We start from the raw sequence: 24,686 nt of genomic DNA on the forward strand, positions 1-24,686 counted from the left end.
TGTGTAGTCTAAAACGTATCTCTCTTTACTCAAGAGGTGGTTTGCTAATGTTAGTTAAGAGAAATGTGGGGTAATGGTCTGTAGGGCTATCGGTGATTATACCTGAAGTAAGCGGAGAGGTTATGTTTGTCCAGATGTGATCTAGAGCCATGGCAGTGCTATCAGTGATTCTAGTAGGTCTAGTGATTAAGGGTATGAGGAAGCAGGAATTCATACAGTTGAAGAAGCTAACAGCAGTAGGGTGTTCTGGCTCGCAGAGGTCAATATTAAAGTCCCCTGCGATAATTAGGTGGTTTTTGTTCAGTCTGTTATCAAGTATTAGATTTCTAAGGTTTGAGTTGAATTCGGACACATCAGTGTTAGGAATTCTATAAACTGCACCCACAGACAGGATAGACTCGGCACCCTTGACTCTGAAGCTGGCGAAGATATACTCCCCATAGCAGTCTCTAGTTCTAATTTCTTTTAAGCATGTTAGTTCTTGGTGGTAGTAAAGAGCAGTGCCACCACCTCTCTGAAGTTGAAGACAGTTGTGAATTGCCGAGTAGTTAGGCATGTTAAAGAGTTGAGTAGTATCCTCTTTCAACCATGTTTCAGTAAGTATAATAAAAGAGAATTTGTTGTCAATAGCTTCAATCAAAGCACTAACATCATCGAAGTGTTTACCTAGGGATCTAACGTTCAAATTGATTACAGAGATATTGTGATTATGAGTTAATACATTGTTTACATCATGTGCTGCAAAATATCTGCAATTTAGATCATTAAAGTGATTATTGTCATAGATAGTGGATAAGAGGTTAAGTTCTGGGTCTATACTTGACTGCATAAAAAAAGCTGATTGCAGGAAAAACAAGAAAAAAAAATGTACACAATACTGTACAAAACAAATACAAAAGGAGCTTACAGGGGTACAATGGAGTAAGGGAGTATGGCTAGGCTAGGAAACCTAGGTAATAAATGAGATTAAGAAAAAATATATAAACATGGACTATACAAAACACAAGATATAGATATACAAAGCAAAAATTTAAACAAGACTAAGCAATACAAAAACAAATTGAGCAAAAATGAAAAATGAGGTAGATTGCTTACAGGTACTCTCAGGTACACTGTAAGTAACAATAGACAGATAATATATATCAATATAGATAAGAATGTCACGATACAATAAGATAAGCAATTACAGGAACAGATGAAAAACAAATCTGCTGTAAAATAGAAAGTAATTATTGCAAAACACAACAATATAATAATATGACAATACAATAAGAGCTTACAAAGTATTGAGTCTGCTAAAATAGAGAATAATTATGGCAAGACACAACAATAAATGCAAGTAAACAAAAGAATTGAAACAATTAGAGGTAGGATTAAGGTCACTAGATAGCCATGGAGGATACACAAGTTTGGTGGAGTGATCAAAAAATCAGTAGAGACTGCCAAGATGAATATATAAAAAAATTTGACAAATGATAATTGTAAAGTAAAAAATTCTTAAAGATAATAAATTTTATCAAGCTTAGTTTTAACTTATAATTAGTATGAACTTAATTAAAAGAACAAAAATGAGATCAATAATTGATTTCAATAAATGACATAGATCAATACAAATAAATTTAAAATATAAATGGAATAGGGTAAGATTAGATTTAAGAGTAAAATTTTACAATGAAACTGAGGTAGATGCTTGCATAAGTGCATGGAGACTTGATGGATTATTTAGGAAATTATATGAATAAGAGAACATTAGGTAAATGGTAAGGCAGAGACAGCACCTTAGACAAAGTTAGATTAAGTTAGGTTAGGCTCAGGCACTGAAAGAGTTATTTTAAGTACTGGCATTGGTCGGGTTCAGGTTTTCCGATATACCACAATCACTTAAGAAGGCCAGGAGTTGTTGGTCACATTTTATTTCATATCTTTTTCCTGTACCTTCTTTCTTCGCAAAAATCGTACCATTCCTAGTGTAGCACTGCTTGATAAGACCAGGTTTTTGTTTGCGAATTTGGCGCAGCCTGTAGAGGAGGGATCCCCGCTGCTTTGTAAGACACTCATTTATATAGAGGTTGGTTTTTTGCTTAGCAGCTGATTGTATGAGGTCTAACTTCGCAGAGGGATTTGCAAGTTTGATGAGCATTCTCCTACTGTTACGGGGATTGTTTTTATCTATCCTAATAGCCGATTTGATTTGAACATTGACACTGATCTTTGAATTAATTAGGGTGTTGGCTATGTTACAGCAATCCTCACCTTGTTGTTCATTAGTAGATCAGTAGAGCTAATTATCAGGGAGTCATGAAGTTGTTGTTGCTCTTGGTCATCTTCGGAAGCCGCCTGGTGAATCTGAAGGAGATTGATCTGTTTTTCCAGCTTTTGAAGGAGGTCACTTTGAGCTTGGAGGGTTTCTTCGGCCTGAATCTTACGTATTTGATCCATTGCATCATTTGCAACAGTTTGTATGTTGAGAATTTCTTGGTTGTTGTTCATCGACGATTCAAGGAGGCGGTCTATGGTATGTTGTTGTCGGGTGACTGTCTTGGAGGGCCAAAATAGCTTCTGATTGCATTTTCACAAGGTTTTGCAGTTTCTGGAGCCATGGATTACTTCGGAGAGGTTTGAAGTTTAGACAGGGAGCCATAGATTGAGTGAATTCTACAGCTAGAGATCCGAGGTGAGTTGAAGGGGGGGAGTGAGGAGGGGGAGCGGATGCTGTGTTTACCAACATCGGCGAGGGTTGCGGCGTTGCCAGTGTTTCATTCAGATTTCTAGGAGTAATGGAACCAGAGCGAGAGGCATCCCTACCTTGCTTGTTGTTATGTTTGGGCATGTTTTCGACGAATAGATTCTTGGTAGCGTTTCTAAAGGTAGATACTTGGTGAATTATAGTAGGGATGCCTAGCGTATAGGGAACACTTGGCAGAAGGGTCGTAGAAAGGCAGGCGAAAATTGGTTAATTTTGGTTGATTACTGTTGAGGTTCACTGTGAGTTATGGCATATTAAGTCTCCATGCACTTAACTCGTGCTTAGAGTGCATTTAAGTCATAGGAGTAGATTAGGCTGTGGGACAGCACGTATATATTATTCTACTGAGTGGTGAAAACAGCGTGTGGCCGGCCCGTGGAGGAGTGAGGAGCGACGCTGACGGAGCCGCCCCAGTGAGGAGGGGCCAGTGATCCCTTTAATTCATCAGCTGATGCGAGCTGCTGGCGGCCACCAGAGGAGCCCTGCTGTCATCATTATTATTATTATTTCCATAATTCATACATGTATCTTGTGTGTTGTAGTATACTTTGAGTAAACCTTTACTATTTTATCACTGCTTTTGGTATAACCTCCATCTCATTGAGCTTTGTGGTTAATAACATGATTATACTGTACTGTTACTGGAATGACAGAGAGAGACCCCTGTGTTGGCAACACGACATGAGATTTGAACACTGGTACTGGCATTCCCTAATGAGTGACCCAGAGATGGCAACATGACTGTACATTTGAATTCTAGTATTGGCAGCACACAGTAAGGTCCTAGGCTGCTGTAAATATATTATATTTGAACTAACGGCGTTGCTGGGACGCTGAGGAATTACCCAGCTGGCGACCAGGAAGGAAGAGGTGAAAGTGAGGCTACGGCCGGAAGTCCGGCAAATTCTCTGCACACACAGGTGGGCAGGCCCGGTGGGGGAGTCACATACTGCAGGATTGAGTTTAGCAGTGTGGGCTGGGCCTTCTCCTCTCGTCCTTGGGTCCAAGGTCAAGTGGTAACCGGTCTTGAGGTATGACTAGGAGAGCTCCCTGGGGTGATATGTGATACCCTAGTGGAGGGAGTGAAGTCCCATGGCATGAGATTAGAGGAAGAGTAGCACGATCCCCCGCTGTTTAACTGTAACCTCATGTAACACAAGGCCGAGGTGAGCGGCGCGTGACAGAATTGGCGACCTTGCCAGGATGCATTGATCAGGCTACAGTGTTGCCAGGATGCGCTGATCAGGCTGCAGTGTTGCCAGGATACGTTAATCAAGCTACAGTGTTGCCCAGATTTCAAGACAGTGTTGCCAGAGTACAAATACAGTGTTACCAGTGTCGTGACCAGGATTGACAGTGAACTCAGTGAACAGTGCCAGTGTTGCCCAGTAGTGCCGAGACTGGAATAGTGAAACCAGTGAGACAGCAGTGCTATAGCTCAATTATTGAGATGGAGGAGGATAGAGTGGATAGATTTATTGCGACGAGGGATGAGAGAATTTTGGAAGAGTGTACCAAGGCCCAGCTCCAACAAGTGGCAGGCCACTTGGGGATCCGATTGAGGACGACCAAGGTAGCGGAGTGTAGGTGTTATGATCTAAGCCTGCAGGAGAAACGAGTCTCCCTCCTTGAGAGTTATTCATCAAGCCTGACCTGATTAGAAGGTCTAGCAAATATTGAGGTGATAATGCATATGTAAAATAGTTGCTTGGATATGTATAACAGTTTGAGATTATGGGCAATGAAGGAGAAAACAGATAAATGACTGGCTAGGAGATGTGGACATTTTGCTGGAGGCGTGAGGCTCGCTTCTGGAGGACCTTGACCTCACTTGAGTGCCAGACATCGCAGGGGAAAGCCGCGCTCCGTTTGAGCTCCCGCCAGAAGGGAACCCCTAGTGATATATCTCGAAGAGAAGAGAAGTGTGTAGACGTGCCAGCTGTGGAACCGAGCTGGGAACGTTGTGGTCTCAAGTCTTGGTCGACGAGCAGAGTTCAATAAGCTGCTCAGAGGCATTTTCGTGGGCTGTGTGGAGCGCCCTGACCAGACGCCGTCAGAGGGAAAGCGCCCTCGACCAGATAATCTGTGGTAAGCACGATATACGCCAGTTCATAGTGATTGCTTGTAGTTGGTCGTGTGCCCAGCGACAGTAGCGATGTTTATTTATAAGTTAGACATGTTTTAATAAGGCAGAAAGCCTGAAATAGGAGAATGAAGAGGGAGGAACACGGAGCGACGTCCGTCCCCTCTGAGCTCTGACAGACGACTGAGGGAGCCCGGCTCCTGACGGAGGAAGACCCTCCCAGCGAGTGAGGACCGCCGCCGGGCGAGGTGGAGTATGGACCCGCCTAAAACGGGGGAGTCCACTCTCACTGTATGTAGAGAACAGATAGAGGTTTGAGGCAAGCATAACGTGTGGTTATTTTTGTTTATGTGTTAAAGGGGAACATTTTATTGGAGTGTCGATGGGTTGCAGGTTTGTCTTTGGGGAAGAAGTTGCCGAGAACTTCGAAGCCAGCCTAGATGAGGTAATTGATGAGACTCCAAGGTAGTGAAGCAGAGGACCTCGAGCTGGGAGGAGAAGCAGTGAAGAGGAGTGTCACATGCTTCTGTAGAGGTGGTGAAGCACCATAGTTGCTCGAGGAAACTTCATGGTGTAGCAGCCAAGAGAGCTGTGGAGGAACCTAGCAGAAGGGTGAAGTACCGTAGTTACTCAAGGAAACTTCATGATAGCAGCCTGGAGAAGCTGCAGAGGATCCTGGTAGTGAAGCCCGGAAGAACCTAAAGATATTAGGGTAGTGAACTTCCAGAGGTGGAAGGGAAGTTCTGGTGGATTACTTGTAGGGAGTTGATAGTGTTTGGTTGTCATTAGCGTGCATGACGCAGTGAGAGGTGAGTGATTGTTGGCATTCTTATGTCAAGGAGTGTTTTATACTGAAGTTTAGAGTTACAGACGTAGGCTGGATTACCTGCGGTTGTATGCGTTCTAGGACTGATAGGGTGATCGATTGATCATTGCAGTGTAGCAAGGAACATTTATGCTGATATATGTTATTGCATTCAAATGCTGATTTTCTTTGTACACATTTATATATATATATATATATATATATATATATATATATATATATATATATATATATATATATATATATATATATATATATATATATATATATATATATATATATATATATATATATATATATATATATATATATATATATAACTGAAAACTCACACCCCAGATGTGACTCGAACCCATACTCCCAGGAGCCACGCAACTGGTATGTACAAGACGCCTTAATCCACTTGACCATCACGACCGGACATAATGAGGTGATAGCCGAGGCTATTTGAACCACCCCACCGCCGGCACTCGGATAGTAATCTTGGGCATAGCATTTTACCAAATCACCTCATTCTTTGGGGCACACGTGAGGAACACAAATGCGAACAAGCCTGAATGGTCCCCAGGACAATATGCAACTGAAAACTCACACCCCAGAAGTGACTCGAACCCATACTCCCAGGAGCCACGCAACTGGTATGTACAAGACGCCTTAATCCACTTGACCATCACGACCGGACATAATGAGGTGATAGCCGAGGCTATTTGAACCACCCCACCGCCGGCACACGGATAGTAATCTTGGGCATAGCATTTTACCAAATCACCTCATTCTTTGGGGCACACGTGAGGAACACAAATGCGAACAAGCCTGAATGGTCCCCAGGACAATATGCAACTGAAAACTCACACCCCAGAAGTGACTCGAACCCATACTCCCAGGAGCCACGCAACTGGTATGTACAAGACGCCTTAATCCACTTGACCATCACGACCGGACATAATGAGGTGATAGCCGAGGCTATTTGAACCACCCCACCGCCGGCACTCGGATAGTAATCTTGGGCATAGCATTTTACCAAATCACCTCATTCTTTGGGGCACACGTGAGGAACACAAATGTGAACAAGCCTGAATGGTCCCCAGGACAATATGCAACTGAAAACTCACACCCCAGAAGTGACTCGAACCCATACTCCCAGGAGCCACGCAACTGGTATGTACAAGACGCCTTAATCCACTTGACCATCACGACCGGACATAATGAGGTGATAGCCGAGGCTATTTGAACCACCCCACCGCCGGCACTCGGATAGTAATCTTGGGCATAGCATTTTACCAAATCACCTCATTCTTTGGGGCACACGTGAGGAACACAAATGCGAACAAGCCTGAATGGTCCCCAGGACAATATGCAACTGAAAACTCACACCCCAGAAGTGACTCGAACCCATACTCCCAGGAGCCACGCAACTGGTATGTACAAGACGCCTTAATCCACTTGACCATCACGACCGGACATAATTTGTGTTCCTCACGTGTGCCCCAAAGAATGAGGTGATTTGGTAAAATGCTATGCCCAAGATTACTATCCGAGTGCCGGCGGTGGGGTGGTTCAAATAGCCTCGGCTATCACCTCATTATGTCCGGTCGTGATGGTCAAGTGGATTAAGGCGTCTTGTACATACCAGTTGCGTGGCTCCTGGGAGTATGGGTTCGAGTCACTTCTGGGGTGTGAGTTTTCAGTTGCATATTGTCCTGGGGACCATTCAGGCTTGTTCGCATTTGTGTTCCTCACGTGTGCCCCAAAGAATGAGGTGATTTGGTAAAATGCTATGCCCAAGATTACTATCCGAGTGCCGGCGGTGGGGTGGTTCAAATAGCCTCGGCTATCACCTCATTATGTCCGGTCGTGATGGTCAAGTGGATTAAGGCGTCTTGTACATACCAGTTGCGTGGCTCCTGGGAGTATGGGTTCGAGTCACTTCTGGGGTGTGAGTTTTCAGTTGCATATTGTCCTGGGGACCATTCAGGCTTGTTCGCATTTGTGTTCCTCACGTGTGCCCCAAAGAATGAGGTGATTTGGTAAAATGCTATGCCCAAGATTACTATCCGAGTGCCGGCGGTGGGGTGGTTCAAATAGCCTCGGCTATCACCTCATTATGTCCGGTCGTGATGGTCAAGTGGATTAAGGCGTCTTGTACATACCAGTTGCGTGGCTCCTGGGAGTATGGGTTCGAGTCACTTCTGGGGTGTGAGTTTTCAGTTGCATATTGTCCTGGGGACCATTCAGGCTTGTTCGCATTTGTGTTCCTCACGTGTGCCCCAAAGAATGAGGTGATTTGGTAAAATGCTATGCCCAAGATTACTATCCGAGTGCCGGCGGTGGGGTGGTTCAAATAGCCTCGGCTATCACCTCATTATGTCCGGTCGTGATGGTCAAGTGGATTAAGGCGTCTTGTACATACCAGTTGCGTGGCTCCTGGGAGTATGGGTTCGAGTCACTTCTGGGGTGTGAGTTTTCAGTTGCATATTGTCCTGGGGACCATTCAGGCTTGTTCGCATTTGTGTTCCTCACGTGTGCCCCAAAGAATGAGGTGATTTGGTAAAATGCTATGCCCAAGATTACTATCCGAGTGCCGGCGGTGGGGTGGTTCAAATAGCCTCGGCTATCACCTCATTATGTCCGGTCGTGATGGTCAAGTGGATTAAGGCGTCTTGTACATACCAGTTGCGTGGCTCCTGGGAGTATGGGTTCGAGTCACTTCTGGGGTGTGAGTTTTCAGTTGCATATTGTCCTGGGGACCATTCAGGCTTGTTCGCATATATATATATATATATATATATATATATATATATATATATATATATATATATATATATATATATATATATATATATTCTCTTGCTGATGGTGCAACGGTGTATGTAGACTTGATCTACTTGAGGAGATTGATAGTATCAGGTGGTGAACCAGGAGATAGGATACCACTTGATAAGCTGATGATAGAGTTCTGATGATGTTGGAGTGCAACCTGATTGTAATATTATAGAGTATAGGATTCATTATTATTATATGTGCGTATGTATCGTGTATGTGCTTTGTCCAGTAAATGTATCCCAATTTGCTGGTGTTTGCCCTTGTCCTAGTGAGGCTTCCCAGGAGGTAGTAAAGAAAGAGAGAGAGAAAGAACCAAGAACCACTGCTGTGGACAGGGTAGAAGGTAATACTAGTAAGTCATAGGGGATTGAGGAGATCACATCTGATAAGGAGAGAGTGGGGAGTCACAGCGGCTCGAGTGGGTGTGTGCACGTGACAACGAGGCTAAGCGTTGGAGCCGTATCCCCCTAAACGTGTGACGTTGAGCCCCTCTCCAAGAGCCAGAAGTGCCAAGGGTGATCTTCTAGTATAAGCACTCTACCGAGTTGTGGGTTGGGTTGTCTGCAAAGGAGGAACAACACGACACCACCAACCAACCCACAGACTATAATATAGACATTGATCAGGCTGCAGTGTTGCCAGGATGCGCTGATCAGGCTGCAGTGTTGCCAGGATACGTTAATCAAGCTACAGTGTTGCCCAGATTTCAAGACAGTGTTGCCAGAGTACAAATACAGTGTTACCAGTGTCGTGACCAGGATTGACAGTGAACTCAGTGAACAGTGCCAGTGTTGCCCAGTAGTGCAGAGACTGGAATAGTGAAACCAGTGAGACAGCAGTGCTATAGCTCAATTATTGAGATGGAGGAGGATAGAGTGGATAGATTTATTGCGACGAGGGATGAGAGAATTTTGGAAGAGTGTACCAAGACCCAGCTCCAACAAGTGGCAGGCCACTTGGGGATCCGATTGAGGACGACCAAGGTAGCGGAGAGTAGGCTAGAAATAATGGCACAACTCACAGCTCGAGAAGAGACGACAGGGGAAGAGCCGTCCCGAGAAGGGCCGTCCCAAGGTGAACCGTCCCAACTAGAGCCATCCCATGCGCCTACCAGTGTGGGAAGAACTCACAGTGAACATAGGAGCAATGGAGGATCCAGCTGTAGTAAGAGGAGCCTGCAACTGGAAGTAATGAAGATGCAACTGGAAGCCCAACTGCGACGAGAGGAGAGAGAAGTTCAACTACAGCGAGAGGAGCGTGCAGCTCAGCTACAGTGAGAGGAGCGTGCAGCTCAGCTACAGCGAGAGGAGCGTGAGCGTGCAGCTCAGCTACAGTGAGAGGAGCGTGAGCGTGCAGCTCAGCTACAGCGAGAGGAGCATGCAGCTCAGCTACAGCGAGAGAAGGGTGCAGCTCAGCTACAGCGAGAGGAGCATGCAGCTCAGCTACAGCGAGAGGAGCGTGCAGCTCAGCTACAGCGAGAGAAGCGTGCAGCTCAGCTACAGCGAGAGGAGCGTGCAGCACGGCTGCAGCGAGAGGAACGTGAGCGTGCAGCTCAGCTACAGCGAGAGGAGCGTGCAGCTCAGCTACAGCGAGAGGAGCGTGCAGCTCAGCTACAGCGAGAGGAGCGTGCAGCTCAGCTACAGCGAGAGGAGCGTGCAGCTCAGCTACAGCGAGAGGAGCGTGCAGCTCAGCTACAGCGAGAGGAGCGTGCAGCTCAGCTACAGCGAGAGGAGCGTGCAGCTCAGCTACAGCGAGAGGAGCGTGCAGCTCAGCTACAGCGAGAGGAGCGTGCAGCTCAGCTACAGCGAGAGGAGCGTGCAGCTCAGCTACAGCGAGAGGAGCGTGCAGCTCAGCTACAGCGAGAGGAGCGTGCAGCTCAGCTACAGCGAGAGGAGCGTGCAGCTCAGCTACAGCGAGAGGAGCGTGCAGCTCAGCTACAGCGAGAGGAGCGTGCAGCTCGGCTACAGCGAGAGGAGCGTGCAGCTCGGCTACAGCGAGAGGAGCGTGCAGCTCGGCTACAGCGAGAGGAGCGTGAAGCACGGCTGAAGCGAGAAGAGCGTGAAGCTTGGCTGCTGTGGCGAGAAGAAGGAGAGAGACAACTGCGACTGGAGGAAATAAAAGCAAAGAAAGAAGTTGAATTGTGTCGCGTTGAGCATGGGCTGCCCTCACTACCTGCACGGCGGGATGACCTCAAGGTAAGGGAACTTGACTTGCCTACGTTCGAATCACAAGAAGCTGAGGCATTTTTTGAACACTTCGAACGGATAGCGACTCCGAGGGAGTGGCCGGAAGATGATTGGGCTGCTCTGGTCCAGGGCAGGTTGACTGGTGAGGCCCGGGAAGCCTACAACATGCTGGACCTAGAGGAGTGTGCTAGTTATGACGCGATTAAGAGTGCGGTGCTCCACTCGTTCCGGCTGACTCCGGAGATGTACCGGAAGCGGTTCAGTGTACGAGAGCGTCAGGAAAGTCTTACGCCGAGACCGCCAGGGATATGGAACGGAAATTCCTACGATGGTTGAAGGAAGAGGAAGCAGAGTCAGTGGATGAGATCAAACGACTGATAGTGATGGAGAAGTTTATGTCAGTGCTCCATCCCGAGCTGCGAGTAAGGGTGAGAGAAGCAGGTATTAAGGACATTAAGGCTGCTGAAGACAGAGCCGACATGTTGGAGGAGGCACCACATCTCAGGAGAGAGGAGCCGCCCAGACACTTGCCTTACCCCAGGTCGGGAGGGAACTTTAGGAGTTCAGGAGGAGCGAGGACGGGCAGGGACACTTACAAGAGTAGTTTACCCAGTGAAGGGACCCGGTTTAAGAGTTCAAGGGACGTGGGGAGGACGCCCCAAGTTGTGAGCGGTGGACCTAGCTCGGGAGCAAGTGCTGCTGCCCGGGAACCGACGACGTGAAGTCCAAGGAGGACCCAGGGAATGTCTACTGTTGGTGCTACCAGGGTGACTGGTAGAGGATCACCTGGGAGAGACAGTCGGTGTTTCAACTGTGGGGGACGAGGACACTTTGCAAGGGAGTGCGGTCGCTCCAGGCACGGCGGGAATGTGGCTTTCACAAGAATGGGAAGCGAAGAAGCCAACCATAACTCAGGTGATATGCCGGTGATGAGGGAGAAGAGGATTCACCCCTTTGTGTGTGAGGGGCTGATCCTGTGTCAGCGAGGATGCCGAGGGACACGGGATCGAACTTCATCCTTGTTAGTGAATCCCTCTTCCCCGAGGACTACAAGAGTTCCAATACAGGGGTAGCCCTGATAAAAACGTTAGGGGGACAGGTGAGGATGGCCCTTCATAAAGTAACTCTTAATTCTGACTACGGCTGTCAGACTCTGGTGGTAGGAGTCTGTGCTTCACTGCCCAGGATGGAAGCTCAGGTGATCCTAGGGAACGACTCCTGTGGAGGATGTGTTCTCCCGAAATTGATTAAGGACACAGAGTGTATAGAGCCCTATCGACATAGCAGCATGATGGACGCCAGCGGCGACACGACGGAAATTGCGAGAGTGGCATTTCCAGTATGCGCTGTGTCATCGAGACAGGACGTCAGGGAAGATGATGTGAGCAGATCCAGTCACGCCGAGGAGAACATACTGGGTGACCTGGGGCTCGATCATTTGTTCCGAGAGGAGGCCAGAGGACAAGTACTAGGTGAGGAAGAGTCGGATAGGAGTATCCAAGTTACTCTCACCAGTCCACTTGGTATTGACAGCACCCGTCTTGGTGAGCTGCAAAAGGCGGAGTTTCCGGAGTTGGTACGGGAGGCGGAATGAGGTCTCGCCGGACCCTAGTCGCCGACTCACTTTTTCATGGAGAAGGGGGTGCTAATGAGGCAGTGGAGACCAGTGAGAGAAGAAGCGGGTGGTGATATGCTGAGAGTGAGGCGTCAGGTGGTGGTGCCAGAGCAGTACAGAGGCGCGGTGCTAAAGCTTGCTCACTCAGTTGATCCCGTGGGACACTTGGGAGTGACCAAGACCTTAAATCGGCTTCGGGATCATTTTTATTGGCCGGGAATGGACGCTGATGTAAGGAGAGTCTGCAAGACATATTTCCCATACCAAAGGGCAGGGAAAAATGCCCCTGCCATCCCGAAAGCCCTTTTGGTTCCAGTTCCTGCGTTTGGCCCAGCGTTTGAATGCCTAATAATTGACGTCGGGGGATCATTACCTATCTTGAGGTTATCTTGAGATGATTTCGGGGCTTTAGTGTCCCCGCGGCCCGGTCCTTGACCAGGCCTCCACCCCAGGAAGCTGCCCATGACAGCTGACTAACACCCAGGTACCTATTTTACAACTAGGTAACAGGAGCATAGGGTGAAAAACTCTGCCCATTGTTTCTGGCCAGCGCCTGGAATCGAACCTAGGACCACAGGATCACAAGTCCCGCGTGCTGTCCGCTCGGCTCCAAAATGAGAGAATGGTTCTTCAAGTGCGTACTGGAGTTCAGCTCAAGCAAGTGGAAAGTAATGCAGGTGGGAATAGAATAAGGATATCGGGTACATGATATCACAAGGAAATCCTTCTGGAATCGAACAGAGGAACAAAGACCTTGTGATTCGGTGAAATATCAACCATCTACCACCAGAAGACCACCTAGGACGAAAAGGGGAAATAATTACTTATTGACCATCATGCGTGTTTCGACTAGATTTCCGGAGGCAATCCCAGAGCGGAAGGTGACATCAAGATGCGTCATGGGACACCTTCAGCGGTTCTTTGCCTAGGTAGGCGTGCCCAAGGAAATCCAGTCCGACTGCGGAAGTATTTTCCAGTCGAAATGGTTTAGGCAGGCTGTTTCAAGCTGGGGAATAGCCCAACTACGGTCACCACTTTATAGGCCTCAGTTGCAGGGAGCGATCGAGCGGTTCCACTCCACCCTGAAAACCGTCTTGAGAGTGTATTGTGCGGAACAGGGGGCGGAATGGGATGAGGCTGTCTATCCAGCCCTGTTTGCAATCAGAGATGCTATAGTTGAGTCTCTGGGATTCTCTCCATTCCAACTAGTGTTTGGGCACGAAGTGAGGAACCCATTATTGATGCTGAAGGAGCAGTTAACTGTGAATAAGACGTCAGCGCCGGTGGAGGAGTATGTGCAGAAATTCCGCGAATGATTGAAGATGGCGAAGGAGCTGGCTGCTGAGCACCTAAAGACAGCTCAAGAAAATATGTCTATCCGGTACGACAAGAAGGCTGTCCCAAGAAAATTCGAGACGGGAGCCAGAGTGATGATGTTGCTACCTGGGTGAGGTAGAGTGACGGAATCACGCTTTGGTGGTTCATACTCGGTTGTTAGGCAAGTGGGTCCTGTGAATTATGAGATCAGCAAGCCGAATCGCCCCCGCAAGACTCAAGTATGCCATGTCAACTGTTTGAAGCCATACTTCCCAGAAGAGCAGGAGAGTGCGAAAATAAGTGGAACAGCCCAGTCTCAAGAGGAGAAATTGGTCCTGTGTATGGAGATGAGCCAAGTGTTGCCAGCAGAGGAAGAGAAGTGGGCCCGGGCCGATGATACACGCCTGTCAAATACTGAGAGTTTTACACACCTAGAAGAGAAGCTGCGTCATCTGGATAAAGGAAAGAGAAGAGAACTAGTGACCCTAGTAAGGAAGAACCAGTCACTCTTCACGGATGTGCACCGACGGCACAAGAGTGTGGTGCACGAGGTAGATGTGGGCGGAGGCAAGCCAATCAAGCAGAACGCTTATCGGGTGAGTCCTGAGAAGAGGAAGATCATGTGACAGGAGGTGGAGTATCTGCTAGCGAATGACCTCGCGGAGCCCAGCAACAGTGAGTGGAGCTCACCCTGTGTGCTAGTTAAGAAGGATGATGGCTCGTATTGCTTTTGCACCGACTACCACAAAGTGAACTCCATAACAGTGTCGGATTCACACCCTATACCCCGGATAAGTGACTGCGTTGACCAAGTGGGTAACGCAAGGTTTGTCACCAAGGTCGACCTGCTAAAAGGATATTATCAGATACCTTTGTCTCCGAGGGCAAGAAGGATCTCGGCGTTTGCTACTCCAGATGGATTATACCAGTACAAAGTACTTCCGTTCGGCATGAAAAACAGCGGAAGCTGTTTCCAGCGGAAGCTGTTTCCAGCGGAAGCTGTTTCCAGCGGATAATGAATGAGGTACTGAGAGAAATGGAAGGCTGTGCCGTATACATCGATGATATAGTGGTGTACGCGGATAACTGGAGACAACACATGTATCGTTTGAGGGAGTTATTCCGGCGGTTAGAAGAAACTAATCTGACAGTTAATCTGGCCAAGAGCGAGTTCGGGAAGGCCCGACTAGAATATTTAGGTTTCGTCGTGGGTCAAGAAGTGACTCCAGTGGAACACAAAGTGATAGCCATCGAAGAATATTCAATTCCCAGGACAAGGAAGGAGTTGTTACGATATCTGGGGATGGTTGGATATTATAGAGGATTATGCAAGAACTTCTCGACAGTGGCGCACCCTTTGACGGACTTGCTGTCTAAGAACGTTAGATGGAAGTGGGGTGAAGCCTATCAGGAAGCCTTCGAGAAGACAAATTTGTTAACCGAAGCACCAGTGCTGATTTCACCTGACTTCGACTTTATCCTGTACGTCGACGCGAGCAGTGTAGGAATTGGAGCCATGTTAGCTCAAGAAAAGGACGGAGTTCACCGTCCGTAGCATTCTACTCAAAGAAATTCGAGAAGTATCAGAGGGCTTATAGTACAGTGGAGAAGGAAGCTTTAGCCCTGATTCTGGCACTGAAGCACTTTGACGTTTACGTGGGTGGAGGTACTAGACCGGTGCGAGTGTTTACCGATCATAACCCCCTTGACGTTCGTGCACAGGATGTAGAACTTGAATCAAAGGCTGACAAGATGGGCCCTACTAATACAAGAGTACTGGTTGGAAATCCGGCATATCAAAGGAAGGGAGAATGTGGTAGCGGATGCCCTCTCCCGGATTTACTAACCGATATTATCTATGTTAAGGGGGGGTATGTGATGGTGTCCCCTACAGTTTCTCCCATATGACAGCTTTAAGAGTCATATCAGCTTACCTGCAGGTTTTCTGAGGCGCAGGGAATCTTTTGAGGTATGAGGCTTCCAAAATGGTTGCTTATTTGGTAAGAAATTTGCATTTGTAAATTTGCAGGGAAGTGGAAAAGTCGCGCCCTGGGTACAACAAAATGGCGCCGCCTGGCCAGCAAATACACCATTTTGTGTACGATGCCCTCTGGTCGGTGATTAGCTGGCTGAGGTCACATAACTTCATTGACCAATCAGAGCCCGCCCCTGGGTCTGTGACGTCACCGAGAGACCTGGCCCGCCTGCAGAGCACCAGGTGCTCAGAGATACTCGGCGCTTCGTTGAGAGCGGACGTGCGCCGATTGAGCTCTTGAGTTTTGAGGTCTAGGAGCCTCTGTAAGTGGATATACACAGCCTGACAAGTATATAGTGACTAACAAGGACTGCAGTACTTCAGGAAAGTGCGAGGAAGCCTAATCCAGCGGTGAAAGGGCACCGAGGACCGTGTGCTAATAGTTTTGGAGAAGTTGAGAGAGTTACGACAGCTGGAGGAGTGAGCTGAAGTGGACCTGGAACACTCGCTGTCGGTGGAACTCCAAAGCATTCAGAGCTGTTGTGATTAGATCACGCCTACTAGGAACTCGGAAGGAAGAAAGTGCATCCTGATCCTTGAGTGTGGTCTCGGCGAAGGAATGCTTGAGGGAACGACGCATGCAGTGACAAATGGATGAGCCAACGCCCAGGAACATCACTCAGGGAATGAGCACGGAGATGCCGAGGATCTTCACACCTATGGACTGGTGATGCTTCTGGAACACTGGGAACAACGCGAGGAACGGAGTACCCAGTGGGCGACTGGAGCCTAGGCGTCTGAGGACGGGATATGTTAAGGTAGAGCATATTTCCCTCCCATAATTCCCTTGATTGTTAGGCAAGATAGTCCTATTATTATGCGTAGGCATTTATTAGAGTGCATATAAGTCACAGGAGTAGATTAGGCTGTGGGACAGAACGTATCTATATTACTCTACTGAGTGGTGAAGACAGCGTGTGGCCGGCCCGTGAAGGAGTGAGGAGCGACGCTGACGGAGCCACCCCAGTGAGGAGGGGCCAGTGATCCCTTTAATTCATCAGCTGATGCGAGCTGCTGGCGGCCACCAGAGGAGCCCTGCTGTCATCATTATTATTTCCATAATTCATACATGTATCTTGTGTGTTGTAGTATACTTTGAGTAAACCTTTACTATTTTATCACTGCTTTTGGTATAACCTCCATCTCATTGAGCTTTGTGGTTAATAACATGATTATACTGTACTGTTACTGGAATGACAGAGAGAGACCCTGTGTTGGCAACAAGACATGAGATTTGAACACTGGTACTGGCATTCCCTAATGAGTGACCCTGAGATGGCAACATGACTGTACATTTGAATTCTAGTATTGGCAGCACACAGTAAGGTCCTAGGCTGCTGTAAATATATTATATTTGAACTAACGGCGTTGCTGGGACACAGAGAATTACCCAGCTGGCGACCAGGAAGGAAGAGGTGGAAGTGAGGCTACGGCCGGAAGTCCGGCAAATTCTCTGCACACACAGGTGGGCAGGCCCGGTGGGGGAGTCACACACTGCAGGATTGAGTTTAGTAGTGTGGGCTGGGCCTTCTCCTCTCCTCCTTGGGTCCAAGGTCAAGTGATGACCGGTCTTGAGGCACAACTAGGAGAGCTCCCTGGGGTGAAATGTGATACCCTTGTGGAGGGAGTGAAGTCCCACGGCGTGAGGTTATAGGATCAGTAGCACGATCCCCCCGCTGTTTAACTGTAACCTCATGTAACACAAGGCCAAGGTGAGCGGCGCGTGACAACCTGTAGCTCCAGCCTCTATATACTGGCAGGGGGTTGGTGCTATACCTGTAGCTCCAGCCCCCCCTCTACTGGCAGAGGGTTGGTGCTGGACCTGTAGCTCCAGTCCCCTCAACTGGCAGGGGGTTGGTGCTGGACCTCCAGCCCCCCTCAACTGGCGAGGGGTTGGTGCTGGACCTGTAGCTCCAACCCCCCCTCTACAGGCAGTGTGTTGATGCTGGACTTCCAGCCCCCTTCTACTGGCAGGGAGTTGGTGCTGGACCTGTAGCTCCAGACCCCCCCCCCCCTCTACTGGCAGTGGGGGTTGGTGTTGGACCTGTAGCTCCAGACCCCCTTTACTGTCAGGGGGGTTGGTGCTGGACCTGTAGCTCCAGCCCCTTCTTCTGGCAGGGGGTTGGTGCTGGACCTGTAGCTCCAGCCCCCTCTACTGGTAGGGGGATGGTGCTGGACCTGTAGCTCCAGGCCCCCTCTACTGACAGGGGGTTGGTGCTGGCATTGTTCGGGAGTTTATTAGCAGTTTCAAGGCTTCAGTCTCTTCGAACCCAGCAGAGGTCTGTTTTGGTTCACTGTCTTCCTGGATGCTTTCCCGGTAGGTTGGTGGAGTGTCACCCGCTCTCTGCGCCTCTGTGAGTGGGCCAGGATCCCGGGTTCAATAGAGGATCACAGGTTCAATCTTTATGCAGGACGGAAATGATTCACATGTTTCTTTTCACCTGTTTCTGTTGTTCACCTACCAGTAAATGTTTACCAGGAGTTAGGCTACTATTGTGTATTATATGTTAAAGAAAGTCAGTAGTTGACCTTGGGGAACCTCCATAAACCTAAGAACAGGCTTCCTCTCCTCAAGACACAACTCAATATCTTGTGATATGAACCATGAGAGAAAACAACACACTTACTGTTAATTGCTTCTGGGGGATCTCTCCAGTGATTTCCTGAACTTTATTCATGATGCTGGAGGCTGAGTCTCCCAGGTGTACGGGGTCAGCTGTGGCACCAGTCTCTGGGGTCGTCATCTCCAGGGCCTCCCTGATGGTCTCCTGCACCTGTCATTACCAACACAAACATTAATGGTGGAGGCTGAGTCTCCCAGGTGTACGGGGTCAGCTGTGGCACCTGTCTCTGTGGTCATCATCTCCAGGGCCTCCCTGATAGTCTCCTGCACCTGTCATTACCAACACAAACATTAATGGTGGAGGCTGAGTCTCCCAGGTGTATGGGGTCAGCTGTGGCACCTGTCTCTGTGGTCATCATCTCCAGGGCCTCCCTGATGGTCTCCTGCACCTGTCATTACCAACACAAACATTAATGTGGAACCTGGACTATAATGAAGCATCAGGCTCTGAGTAAAGTAACTGGACTATAATGAAGCATCAGGCTCTGAGTAAAGTAACTGGACTATAATGAAACATCAGGCTCTGAGTAATGTAACTGGACAATAATGAAGCATCAGACTGAGTAAAGTAATTTGACAATATAAGTAATGTTTCTCTACACTGACCACAGTGTAGTGAACACTGAGTGCTGACCACAGTGTAGAGAAACACCAAGATGACAGTTGACTTTATTAATAAAAATGTTTCAGGTGTTAGAGCAAAAAGTTTCCTATACATGAAGTCAACTCTCATCATGATGTGTGTCCATGTCAAAAGTGTTTATATAGAGGCAATACTACACTCAGTTGGGTGAGAACAATGTGACCTTCAGCAGCGTACCTTCACTGAGGTGTGGACAGTCTTGGCATCTGGGAAGAGTTCCTGGCACTTCCAGAGCCAATTTTCTACCTTCATCTTGCACCCATCAGCTGTGTCTATGGTTGTGTCAACCTCCTGTGCTGTGTTGACTGTGTCGAGGTTCCCCACCATGACCTGCAGCTGAGTCTTCCCTTCCTCTCCTTGTGTTGTCATATCCATTACACTGGTATCCTCCAGTTCCAAGAGCTTCATTGCTGACTTGTTCTGCTCTACCAGAGCATAGAGTCTGTCCTGGAGCTGGAGGTGATGAGTCTTCCAGTCCCCCATCTGCCCCCGGTACTCCCCCAGCTGGGACAGTACCTCTTCACAGCTAGTAATGAGGCTGCTGATGATGCTCTTCTGCTCCTGCACCAGGGAACGTAACGTCTTACTGATGCCTCTTGCAGGAGCTTTAATGGGTTTTGCTGGTAACGTTTTCTCTGGTACAACCTCGATAAATTTTAGTTTTCTGATAAGGGCCTCCATACCATAATTAATTGAGAACTGAGTAGCAGCTGTGGCAGCATGCTGGGCACGGCAGCTGGGGCAGGTCAGCTGCCCATTCTTGATAGCATTGTTAATACACTGGGAGCAGAATGTGTGTCCGCACGGCAGTGTGCGAGGCCGTAGCTGATTGTCATCATAATTGTTAAAACACACTGAACATTCCTCTGGGTTGTTATCCTGTGGAAAAAATATTTGGTTAAGCTAGAAGAATTTACAACAAAAAGTAATATTACAGTATTGTACTGAATTTACCGATACAAATTACATAATATTTACATAATTTCTTTGTACAGAGGAGCCTCGGTGTTTGCACTGCTAATAATTTGCACTTTTCGGTATTCAGGCGCTGTGTTCATGTTCGGTATTCGTCTGTTTGCTCGGCATTCAAATGTAAACACGCGCCCTGATGCATCAGTTTCACCATAGCTGTTGGTCACTGCACAACCTACTACACTTTTCTCTTGGATATTTTTTATATTCTTATTGTAAATAAGTCACCATGTCATCTATGAAAGTTTGTATGAGCCTAGCAAAAAGAAAAATGATTAGAATCACGATACAGATGAAGAAAGAACTCACAGCTAAATATGAGAGTGGTACCTGAGTGTCAGCTCTTGTTACAGTGTTTGGTATGCCTAACTCTAGTTCTCTATTAAAAGAAATGTGTGCAAAATGAGGGAAAGTGCAAACCTTTTCTTGAAATTATCACCTTGACAAAATGTGTTACAAATCTGTTGAATGACAATGCTATGTCTCACTTTAAAAACATTTTAATGCACAGGCAAAAACAATCATCCTTGGACAAGTTACTTGTAATGAAAGCATTCAGTGAGTGTAATGAGGGAAACAGAAAAAGACAGAAAAGAGAAAGAACATCAGAAGCACAACTTCCAGAAGTTTTAATGTTAGGGAACTCCCCTGCCAAAGAACATCTCTCTTCCTCTGCCTCACTAGTTTCCACATATGCCATCAACTCTCCGAAGTACAGGTAAAGTGTAGTGTGTTAGCATTTATTCCATTTAATTATTGTATAACTATACATCATTTATTTTTGTGGTTTGGAACTGATTAATCCAATATACATTATTCCTTACTAGCTGTACTTGGCCACGCATTGTTTTGGCTCAGCAACGCATGTGCGTTGTTGAGCCACAGCAACCTTTCCCTGTCTCCCAGCCCTCCCCACCATTCCCCAGTCCCCTCATCCTCCCAACCATTCCTCACTCCCCCGTCCCCTCGTCCTCCTAATTATCTCTCATTACCCTATCAACTCATCAGCCCGACAATTCCCCCGTCCCCTCATTCTCTTCACCATCACCCACTTCCCCTGTCCCCTTGTCCTCCCCACCATTCTCCATTCCCCGGTCCCCTCGTTACCATCCCCAACTCCCGCCATCCCCTCATCTTTCCCATCATTACCCCCTCTCCTGTCCCCCCTCACCATCCCCCCCCCCACTCCCGTCCCCTCGTCCGCCCCACCATTCTCCACTCCCTCGTCCGATGCATTTCCAAATGATCTGATGTTCCATTAGAAAATTGGGAACATCAAATGATCTGATGTTCCCATTAGAAAATTGGGAACATCAAATGATCTGATGTTCCCATCACTGAAATATAAGAAAAACAGTTAAAAAAAATAAAAAAACAAAAAAAACAAACAATCTACACTCACAAAATTTACGGGATGATAAAAACACAGCTCAATTCCAATGCCATGTCACACAAAATAATTAATTATTTTGATAATTATTAATAGATAATCGAATAGATTATTAGATTATTATTAGATTATTAATAGATATTTTTAATAGACATTAGATATTAGATATTTAATAGATATTAGATATTATTAATAGATATTAGATTATTAATAGATATTAATAGATAATTATTAATAGATAGTTATTAATAGATAATTATTAATAGAGATATTATTAATAGATAATCGAGCCAACTCGATTATCCGGATTCGAATATCCGGAAAACACCCTTATACGGTCAAAATCGTGACCGGATAAAGTTATCTCAATATCCGGTCAAAATGTCCATAGGAGCCGGAATATCAGGTGTTTGTCTGGATAGAAATCTGGGCCAGTTAACTTGCTGCCAATGTTGCAATATCCAGACAGTCAGCCAGACAAGGAGTGAATTGTCCGGATATGAAAGCCAGGCTGCGGGCCGTACCATATTAATCCAGTATGGCTGTAGCTCGAGGCACATGGTGTAGGCGGTTTTGTGTCAGGAGAGAGGGGAGCGTTGGGAGGGATAACCTGGGGGCTAAGGGGGATGTGGAGCGGCCTATACACTACAGTACAGTAATTACCATTAATTTTAGAACAATTCATCATAGCCAAAAACAAAAGAAATACTAGAATACTAAATATTTTTTCCAGTGTTCTGACATCAATTTTCGTGTTACGTCTTCCATTTTGATATCAAATTGTGCGAAATCTAAAGGCGCATATTTTAAAACTAATCCCATAATAAAACAATAAATAGAATTTAACAAATATTTTAACTTTTGGACACTTTTTAACGCTCACCATAAAATTATTTATATCTTTCCAGTGTGCTGACATCAATTTTCGTGTTACGTCTTCCATTTTGGCATCAAATTGTGTGCAATCTAAAGGTGCTCATTTTGAAACCACTCCCAGACTGATTAGTTAAAATTGTAATTTTTAACAAATATTTTAATGAATGATTTCAGACCGCGTCATCCGAGACGGCCCAGGAGAAAAACTGATGTCACTGGAAAGCGACATCGGAGTGTGAAAGTGATAATTATTATTACACTCACCAACACAGGTTAGTGACAACTGTTATGAGCCACCAGTCCCTCATAATATCCATCCCACCCGGTATGAGAGTTATAGTATTCCATACTTATACCCTGTTTGGACTGGCTTATAACCCATTAATATGCAATACAGCATGTGTAGTTAGGTAGGTAGTACTGAATTTATAAGCGTTTCAGGCTCTCCAGATAACAGTATCAACAAAAACTCCATGATTTGTTCATCATCAGCTCTACTGAACTGCCTGAAGAACAAGAAGGTCAAAACTGTTCAAGTGTAGCCCATCAACTGATTAGATCAGAGATAAACTTTAATGATACTAGTAAATCTATCAGAATAGATAAAAACAATCACCACAGCACCAGGCAGATGCTCACTAAACTAGCTTATCCCAATGATAAGTAAGACCTCATTCATTCAATAGCAGTCTCCGTGGTGTAGTGGTAAGACACTCGCCTGGCGTTCCGCGAGCGCTATGTCATGGGTTCGTATCCTGGCCGGGGAGGATTTACTGGGCGCAAATCCTTAACTGTAGCCTCTGTTTAACTCAACAGTAAAATGTGTACTTGGATGAAAAAACGATTCTTCGCGGCAGGGGATCGTATTCCAGGGACCATAGGATTAAGGACTTGCCCGAAACGCTACGCGTACTAGTGGCTGTACAAGAATGTAACAACTCTTGTATATATCAAAAAAAAAAAAAAAAAAAAAAAAAAAAAAAAAAAAAAAAAAAAAAAAATCAGCTACACATATAAAACCAATCTTTATATTAATGAATGCCTTACCAAGCAGCGTTGATCCTCCTCTACAGACAGCATCATATTATATTAATGAATGCCTTACCAAGCAGCGTTGATCCTCCTCTACAGACAGCATCATATTATATTAATGAATGCCTTACCAAGCAGCGTTGATCCTCCTCTACAGACTGCATCATATTATATTAATGAATGCCTTACCAAGCAGCGTTGATCCTCCTCTACAGACAGCATCATATTATATTAATGAATGCCTTACCAAGCAGCGTTGATCCTCCTCTACAGACAGCATCATATTATATTAATGAATGCCTTACCAAGCAGCATTGATCCTCCTCTACAGACAGCATCATATTATATTAATGAATGCCTTGCCAGCAGCGTTGATCCTCCTCTACAGACAGCATCATATTATATTAATGAGTGCCTTGCCAGCAGCGTTGATCCTCCTCTACAGACAGCATCATATTATATTAATGAGTGCCTTGCCAGCAGCGTTGATCCTCCTCTACAGACAGCATCATATTATATTAATGAGTGTCTTACCAAGCGGCGTTGATCCTCCTCTACAGACAGCATCATATTATATTAATGAGTGCCTTACCAAGCTGTGTTGATCCTCCTCTACAGACAGCATCATATTATATTAATGAGTGCCTTACCAAGCTGTGTTGATCCTCCTCTACAGACAGCATCATATTATATTAATGAATGCCTTACCAAGCTGTGTTGATCCTCCTCTACAGACTGCATCATATTATATTAATGAGTGCCTTACCAAGCTGTGTTGATCCTCCTCTACAGACTGCATCATATTCACAAACAAACCCCAAATCTTATCAAGCAGTGCGACACCAGGAATGGAACGATCATTGCTAAGAAAGAACAGCAAAAGACATGAAATCAAAAGTGTCCAACAATTACTGGCTTTCTTTGTTGATTGTGACAGAACTGGAAGTCAGCGAACTTCCAATGTCATTGTTGAGAGTAACACATGAGTGACCAAGCCTTACTGAGAGTAACACATGAGTAACCAAGCCTTACTGAGAGTAACACATGAGTGACCAAGCGTTACTGAGAGTAACACATGAGTGACCAAGCCTTACTGAGAGTAACACATGAGTGACCAAGCCTTACTGAGAGTAACACATGAGTGACCAAGCCTTACTGAGAGTAACACATGAGTGACCAAGCCTTACTGAGAGTAACACATGAGTGACCAAGCCTTACTGAGAGTAACACATGAGTGACCAAGCCTTACTGAGAGTAACACATGAGTGACCAAGCCTTACTGAGAGTAACACATGAGTGACCAAGCCTTACTGAGAGTAACACATGAGTGACCAAGCCTTACTGAGAGTAACACATGAGTGACCAAGCCTTACTGAGAGTAACACATGAGTGACCAAGCCTTACTGAGAGTAACACATGAGTGACCAAGCCTTACTGAGAGTAACACATGAGTGACCAAGCCTTACTGAGAGTAACACATGAGTGACCAAGCCTTACTCAGAGTAACACATGAGTGACC

At 46.4% G+C, this 24,686-nt stretch overlaps 1 protein-coding gene across 1 annotated transcript in view; it reads right to left on the reverse strand.

Annotated features, from left to right (window-relative positions):
• The window catches only part of LOC138364950 (uncharacterized), a 70,111-nt gene that overhangs the window by 33,675 nt on the left and 11,750 nt on the right, over positions 1–24,686 (reverse strand). Inside the window, exons 2-3 of the mRNA XM_069325033.1 lie at positions 19,075–19,776; positions 18,259–18,405 (exon numbers count right to left, since the gene is read on the reverse strand). Coding sequence (XP_069181134.1) covers positions 18,259–18,405; positions 19,075–19,578 — 651 coding nt within the window. The 5' untranslated portion in view covers positions 19,579–19,776. The remainder of the gene's footprint in view (positions 1–18,258; positions 18,406–19,074; positions 19,777–24,686) is intronic.

This window comes from Procambarus clarkii, chromosome 15 (genome assembly GCF_040958095.1).
Source record: "Procambarus clarkii isolate CNS0578487 chromosome 15, FALCON_Pclarkii_2.0, whole genome shotgun sequence".
Classification (NCBI taxonomy): domain Eukaryota; kingdom Metazoa; phylum Arthropoda; class Malacostraca; order Decapoda; family Cambaridae; genus Procambarus; species Procambarus clarkii.